General features: G+C 44.4%; 2 protein-coding genes across 3 annotated transcripts; both read left to right on the top strand.

Annotated features, from left to right (window-relative positions):
* The first annotated feature begins 5,344 nt into the window (after nt 1–5,344).
* LOC149457041 (nuclear factor 7, brain-like) lies at nt 5,345–7,987 on the top strand. The gene has a single exon (XM_089684150.1). It carries the CDS (start codon nt 5,345–5,347, stop codon nt 6,950–6,952), a length of 1,608 nt encoding a protein of 535 aa, XP_089540276.1. The 3' UTR covers nt 6,953–7,987.
* Nucleotides 7,988–19,885: 11,898 nt separating this feature from the next.
* LOC149457040 (E3 ubiquitin/ISG15 ligase TRIM25-like) lies at nt 19,886–21,978 on the top strand. Of its 2 annotated transcripts, XM_089684198.1 has the most exons (2): nt 19,886–21,103; nt 21,194–21,978. In XM_089684198.1, the coding sequence occupies exons 1-2, from the start codon at nt 19,964–19,966 to the stop codon at nt 21,536–21,538; spliced, it is 1,485 nt and encodes a 494-aa protein (XP_089540324.1). In that variant the 5' UTR covers nt 19,886–19,963; the 3' UTR covers nt 21,539–21,978. The 2 variants fall into 2 exon arrangements, with proteins under 2 accessions (XP_089540324.1, XP_089540325.1); XM_089684199.1 differs by having other exon boundaries at nt 19,905–21,978.
* The last annotated feature ends 4,002 nt before the right edge of the window (nt 21,979–25,980 follow it).

Below are 25,980 nucleotides of genomic sequence, written 5' to 3'. Positions count from 1 at the left end.
CCAGCCACTGGGGGCTGCAAACTTTAGCTGTGTAATCTGCTGATCAGTTGCTTGAACATGTACGTCTAAAGGGATGTCGGGAATGTTTTTTTTTTTTTTTCATAAAAATGCTCAGGAACCCAATGACTGATGGTATAAAGATGTAATAGCCGTAAAAGTAAGGCCAACAGTGCAGATCAGGTGGAGACGGGAATGATGATTAAAGCCATTCTGAAGGTGGGTCCCTGATGACCTGCTGCCAGGGGCGGACAGACAACTCATGGGGCCCCCAGGCAATAGGGGATCATGGGGCTCCTGTGTCCTCACCCACACTCAAACCACATCCAAAAAAGCTTGTGAAAGGTACCAGGGGCATCTCATGGGGCCCCCTACTGACCTCGGGCCCTTGGGCAGTGCCTGAGCTCCTGAATGGTCAACCCGTCCCTGCCTGTTGCAGTTTCAATGGGTTGTATTGTAGTAAATGTGTAGGGAACAGGATCGGACTGACAACTCATAGGGCCCCCAGGCAATAGGGGATCATGGGGCCCCTGTGTCCTTGCCCAAACTCAAAAAAGCTCATGAAAAAGGTACCAGGGGCATCTCATGGGGCCCCCTACTGACCCCGGGCCCTCGGGCAGTTCCCGGGTTTCCAAATGGTCAGTCCGCCCCTGGTAGTGAATTGAAAGAAATCCGTTCTCAACACGGGGGGAGGAGTTAGAAGTATTCGCAGAACGGTGAGTCTGTAAAGAGAAACTTTTGGGGAAAAAAACTGATCATCTGGATCCAAATGAAGGGCATGGGGGAGCTATGGATGATTGGCATCCCTCAGAGCAGGGTCGTAGATATAAAATTCCTGTGGCGGGGGATTAGGGTTGGCTACTGGGGGGGCGTTTTTCTGAAAGCCGTGGGCCTGTGTGCAACACAGCGTGGCGGGGGGCAAATATTGGGGGTGGTTCTCTTTGCGCTGAATATTGGCCGTGGTATAAAGGGACACAGAGTTCAGGGGTCAGTCGTTTGTCGGGAAGCGAGGAACGTTCTTGAGAATTTCATTATGGTCAGGCAGGAATTCCACTTGACACCCCGGGCACATTGGATGCGGTTTGCAAATCGCATGCCAAGTGGCACCCTATTGTCCGCCATTAGAGCGATCATACCGGCGCGGTTCCGACTTGGTTGGATCCGCACCGATTTCCACAGAAGTCCATGCTCTACTTTTGCTGCGATTTGCATGGACATCGGTGTGAGATATCTTGCAAATCACACCTGAAATCATCAAGTCACCCGACTTTGAAATCGTATATGTATAATGTTGAAATGCATTTTTTTATATATTACTGAATATATGAAAAATATTTTTTAAATATATTCTGCAGATTTTTTTTTTAACATATAAAAAAAAAAAAGTCATTTTAACATATATTTGTAAATGCATTCCACAAATGTAAATTAAATGTGTTTTTAACCGCATGCCGTCCAGCCACTGTACATATATACGGTGGCAGGGCGGCACTCACAGGCAAAACCACGTTTTAAGACGTTTTGTAAACAAATAGGGGGCGCGCGCGAGGCGCGCCGCCGCCCTATTTGTCCCGCGGATCACCGCCGCAGATGTCAGTCGCCGGGTCACAGCCGCTCCTTAGTGGCTATGTCCCGGCGATCGGCGGCAAACAGTGACAGAGAGCACAGCTGCAGTAGCTGTGCTGTCTGTCACTTCCTTCTCAGCTCCAGGACGAGCTGATCGAGAAAGAACAGTTTCTCTTTCTCGATCAGCCTTGTCCCGCCCAGTACACACCCCCGCCCCCTAGTAAAACACTCCCCCTCACTCCTATAACCCTTCCCTGCTAAATAAAGTTAACCCCGTCCTCCCCATTGCCATTAGTACAGTGTCAGTTTTTTTTTTTTGCACTGATCACTGTATTAGTGTTTTTGGGGATGTCAGTGACCCCAAGTCAGTACCCCCCAATGTCAAAATGTCCGCCGCAGTCCCGCAGTCCCGCCATAAGTCGCTGGTCGCTGCCATAAGTCCCTGATCGCCGCCATAATTCACTGATCGCCGCCATTATTAGAATAAAAAAAAAACTAAAAATCCCAGTATCTTTCCCGCCATTTGTAAACGCTATAACTTTCACGTAAACCAATTAATTTACACGTATTGGTTTTTTTTTTAGCAAAGACATGTCGCAGAATGCATTTTGGCAGAAATTTATGACTAAATTTGATTTTTGCATTTTTTTTTTACTGGACATGTTTTATAGCAAAAAGTCCAAAATAGTTTTTTTTTCCTCAAAATTGTCAGACTTTTTTTTTTATAGCGCAGAAAATAAAAACCGCACATGCGATCAAATACCACCGAAAGAAAGCTCAATTTGTGGGGAAAAAAGGATGTAAATTTCATTTATGTACCGTATTGCATGACCGCGCAATTGTCAGTTAAACTAGCGCAGTGCTGTATAGCAGAAAAATGGCGTAAATTGCAGTATCTATACCATCGTTTGTAGACGCTATAACTGTCACACAAAGCAATCAATATACACTTATTGGGATTTTTTTACCAAAAACATGGAGCAGAATACATTTTGGCCTAAATTTATAACCAACTTTGAGTTTACTATATATTTTTTATAGCTGAAAGTAAAAAATATTGTTTTTCTTCAAACTTTTTGGCCTTTTTTTGTTTATAGCGTGAAAAATAAAAAGCGCACAGGTGATCAAATTACACCGAATGAAAGCTCTATTTGTGTGAAAAAAAGAACGTAAATTTTGTTTGGGTGCAGCATTGCATGACCGCGCAATTATCAGTTGAATTAGTGCAGCGCCGAGTAGCAAAAAGAGGCGAGGTCATTAAGGGGGGTAAATCCTCAGGAGCTCAAGTGGTTAAAGACATACAGTATATCTGAAAATGTATTTTAAAAATATTTTTCATATATTTGTAAGAAACTCAATTCAACATGGTGTGTGTGTATGTGAATGTACAATATATGTATGTAAAGCGCTGCGGAAATTGACGGCGCTATATAAGTACCTGAAATAAATAAATAAAATGTGTATGTATGTATGTGTATATATATGTGTGTGTATGTGTATATATATGTGTGTGTATGTGTATATATATGTGTGTGTATGTGTATATATATGTGTGTGTGTGTGTGTATATATATGTGTGTGTGTGTGTGTATATATATGTGTGTGTGTGTATGTGTATATATATGTGTGTGTGTATGTGTATATATATGTGTGTGTATGTGTATATATATGTGTGTGTATGTGTATATATATGTGTGTGTATGTGTATATATATGTGTGTGTATATATATATGTGTGTGTATGTGTATATATATGTGTGTGTATGTGTATATATATGTGTGTGTATGTGTATATATATGTATATATATATATAGTATACACACACTGCATGTTGAAATTAGTTTTTCTTACAAAATATATGAAAATTTATTTTAAAAATACATTTTCAAATATACTATATGTCTTTAAAAACCTGAATAATATATTTAAAAAATATATTTGACATATATTTTGTAATCTATAAAAAACACATTTCAACATGCAGGAGAGGTAGATATAGATCCAAAATTGTAGTATCTAAAATATATGTCAATATATTTGGGAAGAATTGTTTTAAAATGTATTTTTCTTCCATGTGGAAAGCGCTGCTATACTACCTTCCACAGTGGATCACTTTCAGAGGGCTGTAAACATTATTACTAGCTACAAAAAACCTGACAGGGGGCCTAATCCCTTGTCATTCTATCCAAATCTAAAAAAAAAAGACAAATGGTTCAAGCTGAATTCCAGGGATGGCTTATTCTGCATAGTTGCGTTGCTTCAGCTTGGATCAAAGGAAGTGTATATCGGCCATATCTGTGGGATCCCTGTGGAAGCTGGAAATCACTGTAGTGGTCAGTGCTACTCCAGCGAATGCCTCCAGCTTCCGGGCCCATGCCCTGCTGCTTACTGAACACAGGCAGTCACTCACTCAGCATGGGCACCATTCAGAAAATATTTAAAATTTTAATCAATTCAAGTATTTCTCTGATTGGATGGAGTGGAGATCCTAACATGGCCGCCCTGCTTCTCCACCTTGTCCAATCAGAGAACACTTATTCACTGAGAAAATGCAAAGTGTTCTCTGACTGGTGCCCGTGCCGAGTGAGTGACCTCCTGGGTTCAGAAAACAGCACAGGACCCGGCAACCTGCAACGATCACTGAAAAAGCAGTGTGTGCTTTTTGTGAATTCCAGCTATCACAGGGATCCCAATGGTATGGCACATGCATAGATACATCCAAGCTGAACCATTGTAACTATGCAAAGATATTCATAGCAGCTTTAAAAAAGGATCCATATCTTTGTGAAATGAGCCCAATGCCTCCGACGGGGTGGGATCCACTGCTGGAATGAATACCAGTCTATGTCCTTTGTGTCCAGAACACACGGAGAATGGATCTCCTCCATTATTTGGTCTTGTAGAGAGATTCTGGAAGGGATCCTGGAAAAGTCTTCTTTAGGATTTCCACATCTCTTGAGCCCTTTCTTTCACCTCTCCAGGCTTCTTTCTTCCACCTCTCCCGGCTCCTTTCTTCCACCTCTCCAGGCTCCTTTCTTCCACCTCTCCCGGCTCCTTTCTTCCACCTCTCCCGGCTCCTTTCTTCCACCTCTCCAGGCTCCTTTCTTCCACCTCTCCCGGCTCCTTTCTTCCACCTCTCCAGGCTTCTTTCTTCCACCTCTCCCGGCTCCTTTCTTCCACCTCTCCCGGCTCCTTTCTTCCACCTCTCCAGGCTCCTTTCTTCCACCTCTCCAGGCTCCTTTCTTCCACCTCTCCAGGCTCCTTTCTTCCACCTCTCCCGACTCCTTTATTCCACATCTCTAGTTCTCTAATCCTCTAATTGCTCCTCTCCCTTTTATCCAATTTAGACTCACCTGGACCCAATCTGAGCTCTGCATCCCGGAAAGCAGACGGGTCTGGTCTGTTGGAGATAAAGGTTGGTGAGATCTGCAGAGCTGTGTATGGGGAGGCTGACAAGGAGTAGGCTGGGGCTGCCTTGTAGTAAGGATTGCTGATGTGTAGTAAATGCTGAGACACGGCTGGTATCTAACAAAGCTATACACCCGGCACCTATCCCCAGCTCACAGTTGAAAAATATTTCTCCTCTACACAATTTTTTTGGTTTTCCTCTGGGTGTTATGTTTTATTTGGAGTTCTTCTTTTTTGGATTCTTCAATAACACACAATAAGTAAGTCACTTGCTTTGGGTTCTCTCTGACCTCTGGAGGGGTTAACTTGTAAAGTCTCCACCCTCTGTATGAAAACAGATTTTTGGTTTGGTTTCCTCTTATTTGCTCCTAGAATGGCTTCGTCTGCACTAGGGGACGAGCTGAGCTGCTCCATCTGCCTGAACCTTTATACGGAGCCGGTGTCACTGAGATGTGGACACAACTTCTGCTGGGATTGTATTGTGACTGCTCTGGATTCACTTGAGGGGTCTGGGGTCTATTCCTGTCCGGAGTGCAGCAGAGCGGAGCATACAGAGCGTCCTGGGATGGAGAAGATCAGAAAGCTGTGTAACATTGTGGACAACTTCACATCTACACAACAAAAGGAGGAGAAAAGTGAGATCCTCTGTACCTATTGTGTGGATTCTCCGGTGGTTGCTATCAAGACTTGTCTGCAGTGTGAGACTTCTATGTGTGATAAACACCTGACAGCCCACAACAAGACAGTGAACCATGTGCTGATAGAACCCACCTCGTCCTTCAGTAGTAAGAAATGCTCCATCCACAAGGAGCTTCTGAAGTATTACTGCTCCGAGGACGCCGTCTGCCTATGTACACCCTGCTGTCTGGTGGGGATACATAAAGGACATGACGTGGAACCTCTAGAAGAGGCTTTGGAGAAGAAGAAGGAGAAACTGAGGTATGTTCTAGAAAAGATGATTACAAAAAGAGAGACAACTGAGGAGGAAATTCTGAATCTACAGGAACACAAGAGAAAGGAACAGGAAAAAGCAGATAATGAGAAGGAGAGAGTCTCTGCCATGTTTGATGATATCAGGAGAAAGCTGGAGGTCCAGGAACAGAGAGTCCTGAGTGAGATATCCAGACAGGTTGAGAAGGTCTCATTATCACTCACCGATCTCATCAAACAGTTGGAGATACAAAAGGATGAACTGTTCAGGAAAATCAGTCACATCGGGAAGTTGTATAACATGACCGACCCAATAACTGTCCTACAAGATCGTAAATCAGATACTGATGAAGTCCCTCAAAATCAGGATTCAGACACAGGTGACCAGAATGTGAAGGAATCTTCTGTTGGTGATCTGGATTATTTTATTGTTTCTCTTGTGTTACACAGATCTATAACTGATCTTATCACTAATATGAAATTAAAAACCAACTTTGACATACAGAATACAACAGAGCTGCTCCTGGATGAAAGAACTGCCTGTGTCTATACGGCTTTATCTGATGATCTGAGGACAGCATCGGACTCCAAATCAAAAATGATTAGACCGGTATTACCACAGAGATTTACAGAATACAAGCAAGTGATGAGTATGGAGAGTTTTTCCCATGGGAGATATTACTGGGAAGTGGAGGTTAGTGACTGTGGATTACGGCATGCGGCTGTTTGCTATCCCAGTATGAAGAGAGCTGGAAAGGAGTCTGGTATTGTGTATAGTAATAAATCCTGGAGTTTCTGCATCACTGAAAACAAATATTTATGCGTACATGACTCTCAATCACAGGTGTTAAATCTCGAGTCCCCAGTGCAGAGATTGGGATTATATCTGGATTATGAAGGTGGCCGTCTGTCCTTCTACCAGCTGAATGACCCCATCAGACACCTCCACACCTTCACCACCACCTTCACCGAACCCCTCCATGCCGCCTTCTATGTGGATAAGGGAGCCTGGATAAAGTTTATCTCTCCGATGTTTTCTATAAAACCATAATTTACAACATCATTTTTTCTACAATTTTTTGTCATTAACGCAAATAATAAAGAGGGTGAAACCATCTGGAAAATTGTATTAGGTAGGACAACTAAAGGAAGAACATAAAGATTGCTTAAAAGAGATTTTGACAACATTCACAATGATCTGTGTATCCCTTTCTACTCAGCCTTCTATCATCAAACTCTCAGAGATTAGAAAGAGGAACACCTGTCTGGACAAGGTATGTAGAGAAAGGACACATTCCCTGCCACACCCCTTTTACAAACGCCGTGAGACGTTAATATGTCAAAAATGAATGGTTAGAGATACGCGTTCTTCTTTTTTTATTCTGATATTATTGACTGGATACTGCAATTTAAAAAAAAAAAAAAAAAAAACTAAACAAATGCCATACTTAGAGGATGGATACAATGTTCAGTGCAGTATAACTTTTTTTCGGTAGGCAAATATTACATTTATAATACGGAGAACTATATAACGGATGGAAGAGAGGGATAACTTAACTGGAAGGAAGGACAGAAGGATTTGATACTGGCAGAGGGACAGTCCCTCCCCATCAGGGACATTTGGGATCCATGTCTTTTTCCTACTTTCTTCTCATTTTCACAGCCGCTAATAACTGCAATATACTAGCAGAGTTCCCATGTACTTACTATGTGATCACCCAACATCTCCCTGCTCTGTGTATGATCTCCCCGATATATCAGGACTTACAACGGGATCTAGAGAACGTTACTATAAACTCTTGGTATACATTGCATGTTTGTACTATTAACTGCTTTAGTGAAGCTGTCATATGCCTTTAAGTGTTCTTTGCATTTTTTCTCTGCTCCTTCCCTTCCTTTGGTTTAGTTCATGCTGTATAGATAGTCCCACCCTTTTGTTCATTTTCCCAGTAATGCACCTCAGCTTCAAGCCTCATGTCTCATAGAGTAGATCACATTATGATCTTTTGACCTATCCGATGTTCATTGTTGTAAGATTCTCTCAGTTTATTAAATAAACTTCACAAGATCTACAAGGTGTAGTCTGGATCGAGTCACTGCCTGTGTTATTCAACTAAGATTGGAGTTATCGCTATCTCATCACAACTGTATGTTACAGAGATCACACTTTCAGTGCTTAGATTGGCAGTGTGTGTCGGAGGTGATCCGCGGTGAGCGGAGATCATTATCAGTGCAGTGCTGCATATTGCTGGTGAAGCTGGTGTCTGTCTGGACACCTCTCTTGTGAGTTGTTTGGCATTTTAAATAAATTTACATGTGTTTAAAACGTACTGCACCATCAATCTTTTTCCTTTGTCCCTGAGTGAGATTCATATATGGAGATACAGAGTTAATGGAGAGATGCATCATGAGATCTTGATAACGCCCTGTGGGTGGGGCGAAACGCGTTGACGCACTTCCGGTTGCCTGTTCCGGCATCTGACGTCATTTCCGGTGAGTGGAACGCACGCCGAGCGGTGCGTTCCAAGGGGCCATCTTTGCATAGTGGATGAGTCTGCATCTGAGGTCTGCCATCCTGCTGTATACTAGGCTGTGGGGTCTTTATACAAAAGTCGCTGTACATAAAAAATGGATCGTTTTTAAGGAAAGATCGTTTTTGTTTCAATAAAATGCGGGTTATATCCTGCTAAAATGTGAGTGGTCTGGAGAGATTCTTTTGATGAGAAACCACTACGGTATCACGCTATGGTTTTTTCTTCTTCCTGATTTTCCTTGGGGGATTCGGTGAGAGGAGTAACCAGATGAGGTATCCATATCCGAGAGGAGGCATTATTTGGAGGTCTTATATAAAGTAAAGGGGGTCCAGGAGCCCTTAATATACCTGAAAGGCGTTTGACTCACCATTATCTGGTGAGTGCGGTTAATGTTGGTTTTGCACTGGTGGATGGTGAAGGGATCAAAGGCACGGAAGAATCCAATGAAAATTACAATATAATTACAATATAATTAATTTTGTCACGGGACTGCTACTTTGGGATTTTTTTTGTCACTGGACTTATTAATTCTAAAATTATTTATTTATTTATTTATTTATTATTATTATTTCATTAACACAAAAGTGGTTTTGTGTCACAGTTTTTTAAGTTTGTTATTTATTAATTATTAATTTAATAGGTTGGGTGATGCAATTTATTATGTGGGTTTGCGCTGGTATTTATTGATATAAGTTTTTTTGGTTTTTGCACCTGTGTACAGCAGCATCTCACGGGGAATTGTGTGTGTAATAAGAGAGTCCTGGGCGCTGAGGTTTTTTCTTTTCTACATATCATGAGATCTATGGCTGTAAAGTATTGATTATTTCAATGAAATCCGATTACAATTAGTATTTACCTGGATGTGATTGAAAAGTTACTACAATTAACACCTGGATACCGTTTACCCATCGCTCACTTACTATAAACTCTTGGTATACATTGCATGTTTGTACTATTAACTGCTTTAGTGCGGCTGTCATACGCCTTTAAGTGTTCTTTGCATTTTGTCTCTGCTTCTCCCCTTCCTTTTTGGTTTAGTTCAGTGTTTCTCAACTCCAGTCCTCATGGACCCCCAACAGGTCATGTTTTCAGGATTTCCATTATTTTGCACAGGTGATTTGATCAGTTTCACTGCCTTAGTAATTACCACAGCTGTTTCATCTGAGGGAAATCCTGAAAACATGACCTGTTGGGGGTCCATGAGGACTGGAGTTGAGAAACACTGGTTTAGTTCATGCTGTATAGATAGTCCCACCCTTTTGTTCATTTTCCCAGTAATGCACCTCAGCTTCAAGCCTCATGTCTCATAGAATAGATCACATTATGATCTTTTGACCTATCCGATGTTCATTGTTGTAAGATTCTCTCAGCTTATAGAATAAACTTCACAAGATCTACAAGGTGTAGTCTGGATCGAGTCACTGCCTGTGTTATTCAACTAAGATTGGAGTTATCTCTATCTCATCACAACTGTATGTTACAGAGATCACACTTTCAGTGCTTAGATTGGAGAGACAGAACAGCAGCCCCATAGCAGAAATACTGCTACAGCAGGGCAGCTGTGCGCAAAATCACGTGTATATATACGTGATTTTGCATTTCTGGGTAGGGGGCATGCGCAAGCCCTACCCATGCCGCCATTTGTAGCCACAGCTATCAATCACTGGGTGCCGGCTGGTGATTACCCGCCGGCGCCCGGTGATTGTCGACCATCTCTGACGGGGGGGAGAACTATTTGCAAACCAGTTCTCTCCCCTGTCAGCTCCTGCACACTGCCTTGCATGGCTCTGCATAGCACAGCCATGCAAAGCAGTGTGCTTACAATGAAGCACAAACACAGCACACAGTTAACCCTTTGATTGCCACACATGTTAACCCCTTCCTGCCCAGTGCCATTAGTACAGTGTCAATGCTTTTTATTAGCACTGATCACTGTATTGGTGTCACTGGGGATGTCAGTGACACCAAGTCAGTTCCCCCCCAGTGCCAGAATGTCCGCCGCAGTCCCGCTATAAATCGCTGATTGCCGCCAGTACTAGTAAATGTTAAAAAAAATTTAAATAAAAAGCCCAGTGTATATATACCGCCATCTGTAAATGCTATAACTTTCACGTAAACAAATTAATTTACACGTATTGGGATTTTTTTCTTTCGCAAAGACACGGAGCAGAATACATTTTGGCCTAATTTATGACTTAGATTTTAAACATTTTTTTTTTTTACTGGACATGTTTTATAGCAAAAAGTCAAAAATATTGTTTTTTTTTTCCTCAAAATTGTCGGTCTTTTTTTTTTTCTGATAGCGCAAATAATAAAAAACGCAAAGGCAATCAAATACCACTGAAAGAAAGATCTATTCGTGGGGGAAAAAAGGACATAAATTTAATTTGGGTGTAGCGTTAATTGTTCGTTAAAGTAGCGCAAAACCATATCGCAAAAAAATGACCAGGTCAGGAAGGAGGGGAAATCCTCAGGAGGGCAAGGGGTTAATGTAAATGGGATTTAGACTTCTTAAAAAACATTAAAAAAAAAAATCAGAACAGAAAGCAGCTTTTCAAATTACTTTGATGTGTTAAAGCTTCTATGTGATTGAATGATTAACTATTTCAATACCATGCAATTTTACCCCTTCCTGCCCAGGCCATTTTTCAGGTTTCAGCGCTCTCACACTTTGAATGACAATTGCGCGGTCATACAACATTGTACCCAAACTAAAATTTTATCATTTTCTTCACACAACTAGAGCTTTCTTTTGGTGGTATTTAATCACCGCTGGGGTTTTTATTTTTTGCTAAATTAACAAAAAAAGACCAAAATGTTGAAAAAAAAACCACATTTTTCTGTTATAAAAGTTTACAAATAAATAATTGTTCTTCATAAATTTAGGCCGAGATGTATTCTGCTACATGTCTTTGGTGAAAATAACCCAAATTAGGATGTATTATTTAGTTTGTAGGAAAGTTATAGAGTTCACAAACTATGGTATAGATCTGAATATTGATCAATCCTGAAGTACTGACAGCCAATCTAATTTCTTGAGGTCCAAGAATGTCAGAATAGTACAGATATCCCCCAAATGACCCCTTTTTGCAGAGTAGACAGTCCGACGTACTTCATAAGAGGCATGGCGAGTTTTTTGAAGTTGTATTTTTTTTGTCATAATTTTTTGGAAAATTAAAACATTAAAAAAATTATTTTCACTATTTTTTTTTTTACATACGGTCACCAGTGCAGTACAGCGTCATCATATAACTGGCATGGCGGTGAACAGGGACACTGACTGGTGACAGTATGAAAAAAAATATATATTTTTTTTTTTAATTTTTTTTTATTTTTTTATTATTTTTAATTTTTTATTACATTTTTTTTTAATTTTTTTTAAGATTTCTTTTCATATTTTACTATGACCAAAGTAGTACAATGTTACCATAGTAACATTGTACTACTTTGGGGAAGTGATCAGTATTTTTTTTTTTTTTTTTTACACAATTTGCTTATAGCAAAGAATTACTTTGCTATAAGCAAGCATTTACCTGAATGAAATCGATTCATTCAGCTTTTTTTTTTTTTTTTTTTTGTGCTTAGCTGTGATTTGGTCACAGCTAATCACATGACATGTGCATGTGATTAGCTGTGACCATTCACAGCTAGGCACTAGTATACAATGAATGGCATGAATGAAGCCATCCATTGTATACAACTGTCATGTGACCTGCTGTGATTGGTCACAGCAGGTCACATGGTAACAGCAACGGGAGCCGGTACTCGGATCTGTCATTGGCCGTGTCCGAGGTACACGGCCGGTGACAGATCGCGCTGCTGCGCGCGCTCTGCATTAGCGCAAACTGCGCATGTGCGGGAGCACGCCAAATGGCGTGCACCCGGAATGCAGCAACACATTTGAAGCCGCTAAACGGCCATTGGCCGGGCGGCAAATGGTTAAAGGATAACTTAAATTTTGTGGGGAAGAAATTGCAGATAAAAATATGGTATAGTGTATACAGCTGTGACACAAGTCGTATTGTAATTGAAAGTTATTAAAAATGACTTTTTCCTCTGCAATCTGGGGATCCGTATTTTTCTATAAAATGCAATAATAAAAGTCTGAATACATTTTGTACACCTTCCAACATGACAACAATCCTAAGCACACAGCCTAGACCAGTGTTTCTCAACCTTTTTTCAATCAAGGCATCCTTCAAGATTATGGGCAATCCCGAGGCACCCTTCAAAATTATAGACAGTCTTGAGGTACCCCGTTTTAGAATGGGGTGCCTCAAGACTGTCCTAATTTTAAAAGGGCGCCCCATTCTAAAATGTGAAAAACTATTCTAATAGTTTTATATAACTCAGCACCATCCACACATGTAGGACACCCAACATTAGAGGGGATTTTTTCTTCCAAAGCAAATACACTTTTGCACACTGGTACTGACTACTATTCCGGTGTTTCTCTTCCCCCCTCAGTTTTTTCCCCATCACTGAGCTAATGTGACCCCAGCACTGATGGAGAGGGGTGGGGGAAGGTCAAACTAGGCAACTGACATCCTCCTTATCAAATGATGATGTTATAGGTTGTCAGGACACAGGCGGCTAGAGGGTCCTAAATGGCGCACAATGAAAATTTGCGACTTTGTGTAACTAAAAAGTAGGCTTGTTCCACCTGCTGGTTTGTATACAAGTTTAGGGCAATTTTTAGACGTTTTGCCAAGACACCCCTGAAGAAACCTCAAGGCACCTGGGCACCCTGGTTGAGAAAGGCTGACCTAGACAACATCGGAGGGGCTTAGAGACAGCTCTGTGATTGTGCTAGAGTGGCCAGCCAGAGCCTTGCCTTGACTTGAACCCTATTGAACATTTCTGGGGCAACCTGAAAATGGCTTTCCACCGATGGTCCTCATCCGACCTGCCTGAGCTTTAGGAGTCATACCCAAAAAGACTCCAGGCCAGGGGCGGACTGACCATTTGAGAACTCGGGCACTGCCCAACGGCCCGGGGTCAGTAGGGGGCCCCATGAGATGCCCCTGGTACCTTTTTATAGGCTTTTTTGGGTGTGGTTTGAGTGTGGGTGAGGACACAGGGTCCCCATGATCCCCTATTGCCCGGGGGCCCCATGAGTTGTCAGTCCGCCCCTGCTCCAGCCTGAAATTGCTGCCAAAGGTGCCTTAGCAAAGTACTGAGTAAAGGGTCTGAATACTTAATGTGGAGTTCCGAACCCTGATTCTCCCCTCCCCCCTTCCAGAAAAAAATTAAAAGTCAGCAGCTTTAAATACTGCAGATGCTGACTTTTTATATTAGGACACTTACCTGTCCAGGCATCCCGTGGTATCCTCAACCCGAGCCAAATCTTCAATCGGCTGTCGCGTGCTGGCGCTGCCATCTTGACCTTGTGAAACCGGCAGTGAAGCCTTGCATTTTTACAGGCAGTTGCCCACTGCGCATGCGCAAAGCGTGCTGTGCTTTATGAATGGACCGCAGTCCCCTGGGACCTATGAAGTGTCCTAAAGGGCTGCATCCGGGGGGCCAAACTTCCGGCGCAGTTTGCCACGTTGAACTGAGCCATAATTGGGGGTGGATACCTGTCAAAACCAGGTACCTGCTCCCCCCCCCCCCCCAAAAGTGCCAAATGTGGCAGTGGAGGAGAGGAGGAGGCAGATAAGTGCAGCTTCCACTTTTGGGTTGAACTCCGCTTTAAGAACATGTGATATTTCAGTTTTTTTCCTTTTTTAATAAATTTCACAAAGTTTTCTAAAATTCCATTTTCACTTTGTCATTATGGGGTGCTGAGTGTAGATTTATGAGGAAAACAATGAATTTCACGACTGTAGTATCAGGCTGCGACATAACAACATTGAAAAAAGTGAAGGGGGTCTGAATACTTTGTGAATGCTCTGTAGGTATACATAATGTAATGTTCTTTCCTATATTAACCACTTGCCACACACACGCTGTAGTTTTCCTGCGGGCGAGCAGAACAGGCAGGTCAGGCAGCACAAATGTACGTCACCGCCTGATTCTGGATTGCTGCATAAACTCCAGTATATACAGGTATCCCTTGTTTGTAGATGCTATAACTTTCACACAAACATTATAAACTGATGTTAAACGGTAGAGTTATAACCTTCCGCTGTATACTTATCTATAAGTCTTCAACTGCTCAGACCCAGAGGGTAGTAGCAACCACTACAGTAGCAGAGATCAGCCAGATATGGCGCATACTTATGTAACCATCCTGCCTTAAGTAGGAGTGTCTAAATGTAGTTCTGTATGGCTGTAGTCAGCCATTGCTGTCTTGTAGTCTATAGTTTGCTTCGTTTCCCCCAAATTCTGCCTGGCTGTCAGGTCTCCCTTCTGCCTGGCTGTCAGTTCTCCCTTCTGCATGGCTGTCAGTTCTCCCTCCTGCCTGGCTGTCAGTTCTCCCTCCCGCCAGGCTGTCAGTTCTCCCTCCTACCTGGCTGTCAGTTCTCCCTTCTGCCTGGCTGTCAGTTCTCCCTCCTGCCTGGCTGTCAGTTCTCCCTCCTACCTGGCTGTCAGTTCTCCCTTCTGCCTGGCTGTCAGTTCTCCCTCCTGCCTGGCTGTCAGTTCTCCCTCCTGCCTGGCTGTCAGTTCTCTCTCCTGCCTGGCTCTCAGTTCTCCCCTCTGCCTGGCTCTCAGTTCTCCCCTCTGCCTGGCTCTCAGTTCTCCCTCCTGCCTGGCTGTCAGTTCTCTCTCCTGCCTGGCTCTCAGTTCTCCCTTCAGCCTGGCTCTCAGTTCTCTCTCCTGCCTGGCTCTCAGTTCTCCCTCCTGCCTGGCTGTCAGTTCTCTCTCCTGCCTGGCTCTCAGTTCTCCCTCCAGCCTGGCTCTCAGTTCTCCCTTATGCCTGGCTGTCAGTTCTCCCCTCTGCCTGGCTGTCAGTTCTCCCCTCTGCCTGGCTCTCAGTTCTCTCTCCTGCCTGGCTCTCAGTTCTCCCTCATGCCTGGCTATCAGTTCTCCCTGCTGCCTGGCTGTCAGTTCTCCCTCCTGCCTGGCTGTCAGTTCTCCCTCCTGCCTGGCTGTCAGTTCTCTCTCCTGCCTGGCTCTCAGTTCTCCCTCCAGCCTGGCTCTCAGTTCTCCCTCCAGCCTGGCTCTCAGTTCTCCCTCCTGCCTGGCTCTCAGTTCTCCCTCCTGCCTGGCTCTCAGTTCTCCCTTCTGCCTGGCTGTCAGTTCTCCCTCATGCCTGGCTGTCAGTTCTCCCCTCTGCCTGGCTGTCAGTTCTCCCTTCTGTCAGTAGGTGGCACTGTCTTTTTTGAAATTATTGAGAGGTCTTATAGAGTCCCATGGAAGCTGCTGCTGATTGCTAGAGAAGCCTATCAGAGGAACATCGGGGCCCCAATTTAAAGCGGAGTTCCACTCAACCTATCAAAAAATAAAAGTCAGCAGCTAAAAAAACTGTAGCTACTGACTTTTAAAAAACAGCCACTTACCTGTCCCTCGGTCCCGTTTCACCGACCGTCCTGTATTCCTGGTGGTCAGCATCTTCATTGTGGGCACCCGGCTGTGTCAGCTTGCGGCGGTACCCACTGCGCATGCGCGAGTAGCGCTGCGCTTTGTGAATGGTCCTGTAGACTTCTGGGACCTGTCACGTGTCCCAAAAGACTATAGGGAGGGAGGACACCTTCCACCCCATCACCTAGGTGATCGGACCAGAAGTGGGAGCGGGTACCTGTCAAATTCAGGTACCCCACTCCCCCCCCCCCGCTCCCCAAAAGTGCCAGTCCTTAATGGGGGAGCAGTCCTTAAAGCAGAACTTCCCCTTTTGGGTGGAGCTGCGCTTTAAAGGCTCTTTTCCCTGTGATGTGATACATGGAGTCCCAGAGTCTGCTTTAATATTGAGCGTCTGTAACCCCTAATCCTCTCTCCCATTTGACTGCGAATAAATGAACCCCTTTACATTTATCTAAAAGTGACTGGTGCCCATTTTTCTGCACTTCCCACCATGTCTAAGAAACTTACCCCCGAGGTGAAATGTAAGCCCACCCTGTCTCTGGAGTACCACCATGCCTCCTGGGTCGAGGGGGTGCTATACTTATATTACAAGCTGGACAATGTAATGTTCATACCTAAACATCAAGTGCTTATAAACCCAAATGTAAAAAAACATACATTTGCACAGAGCAGCCCCGATCCTCCTCTTCTGGGTTCCTCCCTCCTGACGACTGAACCCATTGGAAGTTGATCGCAGCCTGTAGTGATAGTCAGATTGAGGCTTTGTAGGCCAGTTCCTTGACACCTTCCCCTGCTCTAGAATCTTGGAGAAGATTCTAAAAACAGTGGGTGGGAGTGAGGAGGGGCTGGCCTGCACACTTGGAGGGCCTTGACCAATCCCCAAGCAGGAGGCCTAGCATGAGGCCAGGGTAGCCTTCAAATGTGAGAGAGTCTGCTCAGCAGCAGGAGAGTTTGGGTGGAAGAAGAAATGAGAGGCTGCAGGGCAGGAGCCTGTGAGGGAGCCCAGATGGGAAGGGGCTCACCTACAGGCAGAGAAGCTCAGGACTTCATCGGCCTCCAGAGCCATCTGTGGAGCAGGGAAGGAGCAGCCCAGCAGAAGGCCTGAGAGCAGCCACAACCCACTAGCTTGTAGGAGGACTGAGCGAGTAGACCTGCACCCCCTGGGCCAGAAAGGGGAAGGAGTACTCTAGTGGGTAACTGGATTAGCTGCTACTCAGGACTGTCTTACCATTTAAAGTGACAGGCACTGGATTCCCTGCACAGGGATTCATCCAGTACAGGGGGATAGGGGAGTATCTGGGGTCTGGGGTGGTTCACCAGGAGATGCTGACTTGTTCTCCAAGAGAGATGTACATAGTTCCAGAAAGATCGTCCTCAGTTGCCGTTCCTTTTGGACATCGCATACATCCCTTGTCCCATCCAAGTTCAATTCCCCTAATAAAATCCCAACAAAAACTAAGCTCCTGGATGCAAGTGTGAAACAAAATGTGTGTTGTCTGGTTGCGCAGGACTATAGGGGGACACAAAACTCAGCAACTCCTATGGGGGTAGTGCTACGGGGGCACTTGTTCCTGAACCTTGATCTGTGGGTCTATTAACACACAGCACAGCTTGGCCCTGCCCCCTGCTCTCTCCTCACTGGTTGTGATTGACAGCAGCAGGAGCCAATAGCTCCCTTTGCTGCCTTTATGTCCAGTGCCGAGGAAGAGAGCCGCTGCTTTTGTGCACAGCGCTGGATCAAATTTAGTCTCAGGTAAGGATAAGGGGGAGCTGCACACAAAAGGTTTTCTACCTTAATGCAGATAATGCTTTGGATGGCACTGTTGGAATGAATACCATTCTATCTAGATTGTGTCCAGAACACACAGAGGTCAGATCTCCTCCATTATTCGGTCTTGTAGCAGTTTCTGGCAGGGATCCTGGAAAAGTCCTTTTGGGGATTTCTACATCTCCCATCTCCTTTCTTCCACCTCTCCAGTCCTCTGATCCTCTATCCACTCCGGGTTTTGCTCCTCTCCCTTTTATCCAATTTAAACTCACCTGGACCCAGTCTGAGCTCTGCATCCCGGGGAGCAGACAGGTCTGGTCTGTTGGCGATAAAGGTTGGTGAGATCTGCAGAGCTGTGTATATGGAGGCTGACAACGAATAGGTTGGGGTCACCTGGTAGTTGGGATTGCTAATGTGTAGTAAGATTCTTAAAGGGTTAAAGCTCCCTGACAGGATAATAGGGTATTTAAAGATTTGCTTAGCATTGCCCTGTAGACTTGAAAAAGGAGGCTCGGCCCTCCGAAACACATTGTCATAGCAATGGACTGTCCCCCCTCCTGGTGCCGTCTCAGTACACTGAGCCGGATTCATTGTCTTCCATCAGTGCTCCTCTGTCCTGCTGCAGGTCTATTCATCTGTCAGTGTGGATAGTGTGTCAGCTGGGAGAGCTGGAGCTCAGCGTATGGAGCTGCAACCTCTGGCTGAAATGTTAGTCTGACTGCCGCTGCAAGAGGACTCTCATGGCTGAGCCATTCACATGGAAAGGACAATATGGCTGATACAAGTTTAGTCTTGTGAGTGTAACTTTAATTGTTTTTAGTGAACACTAAAGTGTTACTAAACCCCGGGCCCTACATTCACTATATGCGGTCTCCCTGGACCCTGCATTCCCTATATCTGGTCTCCCTGGACCCTGAATTCACTATATCCGCTCTCCCAGACCCTGCATTCACTATATCCGGTCTCCCCGGACCCTGCATTCACTATATCCGGTCTTCCCGGACCCCGCATTCACTATATCCGGTCTACCCGGACCCCGCATTCACTATATCCGGTCTCCCCGGACCCCGCATTCACTATATCCGGTCTCCCCGGACCCCGCATTCACTATATCCGCTCTCCCCGGACCCCGCATTCACTATATCCGCTCTCCCCGGACCCCGCATTCACTATATCCGCTCTCCCCGGACCCCGCATTCACTATATCCGCTCTCCCCGGACCCCGCATTCACTATATCCGCTCTCCCCGGACCCCGCATTCACTATATCCGCTCTCCCCGGACCCCGCATTCACTATATCCGCTCTCCCCGGACCCCGCATTCACTATATCCGCTCTCCCCGGACCCCGCATTCACTATATCCGCTCTCTCCGGACCCCGCATTCCCTATATCCGCTCTCCCCCCGGACCCCGCATTCCCTATATCCGCTCTCCCCCCGGACCCCGCATTCCCTATATCCGCTCTCCCCCCGGACCCCGCATTCCCTATATCCGCTCTCCCCCCGGACCCCGCATTCCCTATATCCGCTCTCCCCCCGGACCCCGCATTCACTATATCCGCTTTCCCCCCGGACCCCGCATTCACTATATCCGCCTTCCCCCAGGACCCCGCATTCACTATATCCGCTTTCCCCCCGGACCCCGCATTCACTATATCCGCTTTCCCCCCGGACCCCGCATTCACTATATTTGCTTTCCCCCCGGACCCCGCATTCACTATATTTGCTTTCCCCCCGGACCCCGCATTCACTATATCCGCTCTCCCCCCGGACCCCGCATTCACTATATCCGCTCTCCCCCCGGACCCCGCATTCACTATATCCGCTCTCCCCCCGGACCCCGCATTCACTATATCTGCTCTCCCCGGATGTACCCTCCCAAAAAACTCTTTAGCAATACACACCAAACTGAGCATGTACGGCTTACCCCCAAGGCTCAGTTCTATCAGCAGATGGATTGGGGACAGTAGAAGAAGGAGGATCAGAGAAGTCAGGATCAAACAGCCTTTTTACACGATGCGGTTCCACAGTGAGTATAACAAGCATGCTTTACTGCATATACAGACTGATTTTACTGTTGTGGGTTCAGTAACACTTTAGAACTTTATAAATCTTTGCATCGACTTGTTTGTGCCTGCGAACGTTATCCAGCTGCTTGCTAATCATTGAACACTTGTAGTTGCAGGCTCAGCTTCCTGGCTTTAGAAGGGTTAAAAACCAGAGATCAGCAGCAAGAACAGATCTCCGCCCACTTCCTAGATCCTGCAAGTTTCGTTTTCTCCAGGCTTTCCAGCACGATGGCTTCTTCAGAGCTGAGAGACGAGCTGAGCTGCTCAATCTGCCTGAATATTTATACGGAGCCGGTGTCGCTGAGATGTGGACACAACTTCTGCCAGGTGTGCATTGAAAGAGTTCTGGATGTTCAGAAGGATTTGGGCAGCTTCTCGTGTCCTGAGTGCAGAGAGGAGTATGCAGAGCGTCCCCTGCTGGAGAAGAACCGGAAGCTGTGTAATATAGCAAAACATTTCCTTGTTACTCCAACGCACCTGGAGGGTTCTGGGGTCTCTTGTACTTATTGTGTGCACGCTCCTATCCAAGCTGCCAAAACGTGTCTTCAATGTGAGACTTCCCTGTGTGACGTTCATCTGAGTATCCACAACAGCACGGTGGACCACGTTCTGATCGAACCCACTGATTCCCTGGTCAGCAGGAAATGTCAGACCCACAACAAGCTCCTGGAATACCACTGCTGCGAAGACGCCTCCTGCATTTGTGTGTCCTGCTTTGCCGTAGGATCCCACAGATCCCACAAGGTTGAGACCCTGGTTGAGGCCATGACAAAGAAGAAAGAGAAACTCCGAGAGGTCCTGGATAAATTAGCTTCCCAGGTGGGTGGCATTGAGAAACAAGTTCAGAATCTACTGGATCTCCAGCTCGCCGAGTGGAAAAAAGTCTCCGATGCTAACAAGAGGGTCACATCCCTATTTGGAGATGCCAGGAAACATCTGGAAGAAAAGGAAGCCTGGATCCTGGATGTTATCTCTAAACAAGAAGACAAAATTGATTCTGAAATCTCATCTCTTATCCAAAAGCTGGAGATGGAAAAAGAGTTGATGTTGGAGAAGATGCGTCATCTTGAGGAGCTGTGCAAGATGGCTGACCCATTGCTCATCCTGCAAGACGAGGAAGTAGACAGCAAAGACTTGGTTGGACTTCAGGACGTCAGTATTGCAGAAAAGATAGTTGATGAGGTGCACAGCTCAGAAATGACTTTGGAAGAAGGTTTGATCACAGCAAGCTTGCACGTGGCCCTATCTGACTTAGCATCGAAAATGAAGAAAGCATTTTATATAACAAAGCCTGTGGATTTATCGCTGGATACTGACACAGCTTGCAACAATGTCCTTGTCTCGGGTGATCAGAAGGTTGCTTCCTGGGTGAGTGATGAACTGCAACGACCGGTCAGTTCAAACCGTTTCACATATTTCTGCCAGGTGTTCACTAAGAATTCTTTCTTTAAAGGACAGCATTACTGGGAAGTGGACACCAGTGAATTGGACTACTGGATGGTGGGCTTGGCATATCCTTCCATACCCCGAGAGTCAAAGATTGGAGACAATAAACAGTCCTGGTGCTTAAACAGGGATGAGTTGGGCTATGTTGTGATTCACGATTCGCTTGTGACCAATCTTTTGCTTATATCCCCCATTCAAAGATTAGGAATATACTTGGATTATGAAGCTGGTAATCTGTCCTTCTACCAGCTCTGTGACTCAGCCAAACTCCTGTACACCTTCCATTCCACCTTCACTGAACCTCTACACCCTGGTTTAGTGGTGTTTCAGGATGGCTGGATCAGGATTAAAAGCTAGAACAACCATTATATCATTGCCAACCTATTACACTAATTTTCAGGAACACTTTGTTGCTCAGCTTATGTTTTTGTGATTCTTTTATGAGAGAAGAACAGGGACATGCTGTTTCTGGTCTTCTAATAATAATGCTAATTGCCTGGTTGTGTATGACGTCTAGTGTATAGAAACCCAAGAGCAAAAATTTAAAATATTGCCACTTACCAACCCCTAGATGTGGTAGTTGCATTCATTTTCCAGCTCCTGAAAATAAGTCATGATCACCCAAAATGAACTGTTTTTTTGTGGTTGTGGTAGATCCAGTGCATCATAGGGTAAATCCTGCCCCATCTTGAACAAGTTTTGTTGGGATAGACGGCTTTTCTTTTTGCACTTTTTGTCTCCAGTCTTTGTATTCTTGGTATATCTAGCTCCTGAAATTAAAACATGATCACCCAAAATGAACTTCTCTGTTTTTTGTGGTTGTGGTAGATCCAGTGCATCATAGGGTAAATCCTTCCCCATCTTGAACAGGTTGTGTTAGGTAGATCCAGTGCATCATAGGATAAATCCTTCCCAATCTGAAACAGGTTTTGTTTGGAAGAACCAGCGCATCATAGGGTAAATCCTTCCCCAGGTTGTTTTGGGTAGATCCAGTGCATCATAGGGCACTCCTTTCTCATCTTGAACAGGTTGTGTTGGGTAGATCCAGTGCATCATAGGGTAAATCCTTCCCCAGGTTGTGTTGGGTAGATCCAGTGCATCATAGGGTAAATCCTTCCCCATCTTGAACAGGTTGTGTTGGGTAGATCTAGTGCGTCATAGGGTAAATCCTTCCCCAGATTGTGTTGGGTAGATCCAGTGCGTCATAGGGTAAATCCTTCCCCAGGTTGTGTTGGGTAGATCCAGTGCATCATAGGGTAAATCCTTCCCCAGGTTGTGTTGGGTAGATCCAGTGCATCATAGGGTAAATCCTTCCCCATCTTGAACAGGTTGTGTTGGGTAGATCTAGTGCGTCATAGGGTAAATCCTTCCCCAGATTGTGTTGGGTAGATCCAGTGCGTCATAGGGTAAATCCTTCCCCAGGTTGTGTTGGGTAGATCCAGTGCGTCATAGGGTAAATCCTTCCCCAGGTTGTGTTGGGTAGATCCAGTGCATCATAGGGTAAATCCTTCCCCAGGTTGTGTTGGGTAGATCCAGTGCGTCATAGGGTAAATCCTTCCCCAGGTTGTGTTGGGTAGATCCAGTGCATCATAGGGTAAATCCTTCCCCAGATTGTGTTGGGTAGATCCAGTGCGTCATAGGGTAAATCCTTCCCCAGGTTGTGTTGGGTAGATCCAGTGCATCATAGGGTAAATCCTTCCCCAGGTTGTGTTGGGTAGATCCAGTGCATCATAGGGTAAATCCTTCCCCATCTTGAACAGGTTGTGTTGGGTAGATCTAGTGCGTCATAGGGTAAATCCTTCCCCAGATTGTGTTGGGTAGATCCAGTGCGTCATAGGGTAAATCCTTCCCCAGGTTGTGTTGGGTAGATCCAGTGCGTCATAGGGTAAATCCTTCCCCAGGTTGTGTTGGGTAGATCCAGTGCATCATAGGGTAAATCCTTCCCCAGGTTGTGTTGGGTAGATCCAGTGCGTCATAGGGTAAATCCTTCCCCAGGTTGTGTTGGGTAGATCCAGTGCGTCATAGGGTAAATCCTTCCCCAGGTTGTGTTGGGTAGATCCAGTGCGTCATAGGGTAAATCCTTCCCCAGGTTGTGTTGGGTAGATCCAGTGCATCATAGGGTAAATCCTTCCCCATCTTGAACAGGTTGTGTTGGGTAGATCCAGTGCGTCATAGGGTAAATCCTTCCCCAGGTTGTGTTGGGTAGATCCAGTGCGTCATAGGGTAAATCCTTCCCCAGGTTGTGTTGGGTAGATCCAGTGCGTCATAAGGTAAATCCTTCCCCAGGTTGTGTTGAGTAGATCCAGTGCGTCATAGGGTAAATCCTTCCCCAGGTTGTGTTGGGTAGATCCAGTGCATCATAGGGTAAATCCTTCCCCATCTTGAACAGGTTGTGTTAGTATAGATTGCTTTCCTTTTTTCACTTGTTGTCTCCAGTTTCTGTATTCTAGGTATATGTTCTATGGCCAAATGTTTGTGGACATCTGACCATCACACCTGCACTAGAGATGGACTGAACACACCCATGTTCAGTTCGCTGTCGAACATTCGAACCTACCACAAGCTTCGAACAGGGACAATTCACTAACTTCATCTGAGTATGTGGTGAGATATCGCTCAGCTACTAAAATACCGCATGAGTTCTATTATATTTTAGTAGTGAGAACATTCTTTAATGTCAGTGGTGTTTCAACCTGACAGCTGAATGTACAAAGAATTGTCCGGCAATTGTCCATACCAGAACCATGCAGCCCAGGAAGGTCAGGAAAGAATCATACAAGGCCACATGCCCTCAACATGGGGTGGCTCTTCGGGGACAAGAGTCTCTTCCCCGCATCCTTGGCCGGTGGTTGTGGGGTAGTGTGGGTGGGGAGCTTATCAGAATCTGCACACCCTCCCTCCATGTGAATGAGTATGGGGTACATGGGGTACCTCTAACCATTCACGAAAATAAAGTGTAGTGTAAAAAATGACAGGAGACAGTGTTTGACAAGTCCTTTTATTAAGAGCAAAAAAAAAAAATTCACTGAAGTAGATCCAACGTCAACCACAATGCCCGCCACCGGCATCAACCCAAAAAAGGTTTTAAAAGAATGCTCTGCTCTAGACACTGGTTCCCGCATTCTGACAGCTGCGCCAGGATGACAGTTCTTAAATGCTGTAATGATGTTACAAGGGGGCGGGGTCATGCCTGCCCCCTTGTGATGTCATCGTGCGATGTAATTGGCCAACGCATTACACCTGACCTGTGGCAGTTTTAGAAATACTCAGACCAGCCCCGTCTGGCACCAACAACCATGCCACGTTCAAAGTCACTCAAATCCCCTTTCTTCCCCATTCTGATGCTCAGTTTGAACTTCAGCAAATCGTCTTCACCATGTCTAGATGCCTAAATGCATTGAGTTGCTGCCATGTGATTGGTTGATGAACAGTTTGTGCTACCAAGCCATTGGACAGGTGGACCTAATAAAGTGGCCGATGAGTGTGTATAGTGAACAAGGAGGCATCACAATGGCTTTTGTGAATTTTTACTAAAAGTCTTAAGTGGTTTACAGACATAAAATTACAATGTGTCCTATAATACCATGTGGTTGGCGATACAGCCCAGCGCGCGTAGCAGTTCAAGTTGCATGGTACAGACTTCCACAACATGGCTCTAATAAGTTCTAGGAGTATCCCTAAATTATTCAGGAGGGGTTCCTGTGGTCCCATATAGGTCCTCTTCAGGCCCAAGGCCACATGTCATTCCCATCCCCCAGAGGGGGGCATGCTCCCACCCTACGCTATATAGCTGATTGTTCTAGACATAGACCCAAACCATGACCTGCTCCTTTTCTGGGTTCAGGAGGGAAAATTGTGAATGAGCACCACACGCCCACAGGACACATGGCTACACATTGGATGGAGACCCTCCCTTTTACAAGCTGTCAAGTGGCAAAGTAGTAATACAGGTAAAGGTTTGGGGGAGGGACTTGGGTAAACACGCCCAGCCCATTCAGTACCGCCCACTACATTAGCCACTGGGCTGCCCATATGTAATTGTGTCCAAAAATAATACACAAGACTGAAAGCAAAAAGAAAAAAAAAAAAATTATATCAATTAATAGTTGATTATTATAATTTATTATAATGAATTAAAAATAGTTAATGAATTATATCCATTATATCAATAAAATCTTATATAAGCTTTATTAGGTTTATTTATATGATATTATTTATATAATCTTATTATATTATTATTATTTATATAATCCTATTACATTATTATTATTAGCAGTAGTAGTAGTAGTATTTATATAATTTTATTATATTATTATTATAATAATAATAATATTTCTAGGTTATTGTTTCTGTAATCTTATATTAGGCTCTATTAGGTTTATTTATAGGATATTATTTATATAATCGTTTACTATTATTATTATTTTATATAATACTACTATATTAGTAGTAGTAGTAGTAGTAGTAGTATTTATATAATCCTACTATATTATTATTGTTATTATTATTATTATTAGTAGTAGTAGTAGTATTTATATAATCCTATTATATTATTATTATTGTAGTAGTAGTAGTAGTATTATTTATATAATCCTATTATATTAGTAGTAGTATTTATATAATGCTACTATATTATTATTGTTATTATTAGTAGTAGTAGTAGTAGTAGTATTTATATAATCCTATTATATTATTATCAATATAATAATAATAGTATTTCTAGGTTATTGTTTCTGTAATCTGATATTAGGCTCTATCAGGTTTATTTCTAGGTTAATATTTATGAAACCTCATAGAAG

Source organism: Staurois parvus, unplaced genomic scaffold, assembly GCF_062004578.1.
Source record: "Staurois parvus isolate SC_StPar_1 unplaced genomic scaffold, SC_StPar_1.0 ptg000338l, whole genome shotgun sequence".
Taxonomy (NCBI): domain Eukaryota; kingdom Metazoa; phylum Chordata; class Amphibia; order Anura; family Ranidae; genus Staurois; species Staurois parvus.
Note: the sequence above shows the minus strand (reverse complement) of the source record. Positions and strands in the feature narration are given on the sequence as shown.

Excerpts from the sequence above, each read along its gene's own strand:
- LOC149457041 (XM_089684150.1), top strand. The coding sequence starts at position 5,345 with ATGGCTTCGTCTGCACTAGGGGACGAGCTGAGCTGCTCCATCTGCCTG.
- LOC149457040 (XM_089684199.1), top strand. The coding sequence starts at position 19,964 with ATGGCTTCTTCAGAGCTGAGAGACGAGCTGAGCTGCTCAATCTGCCTG.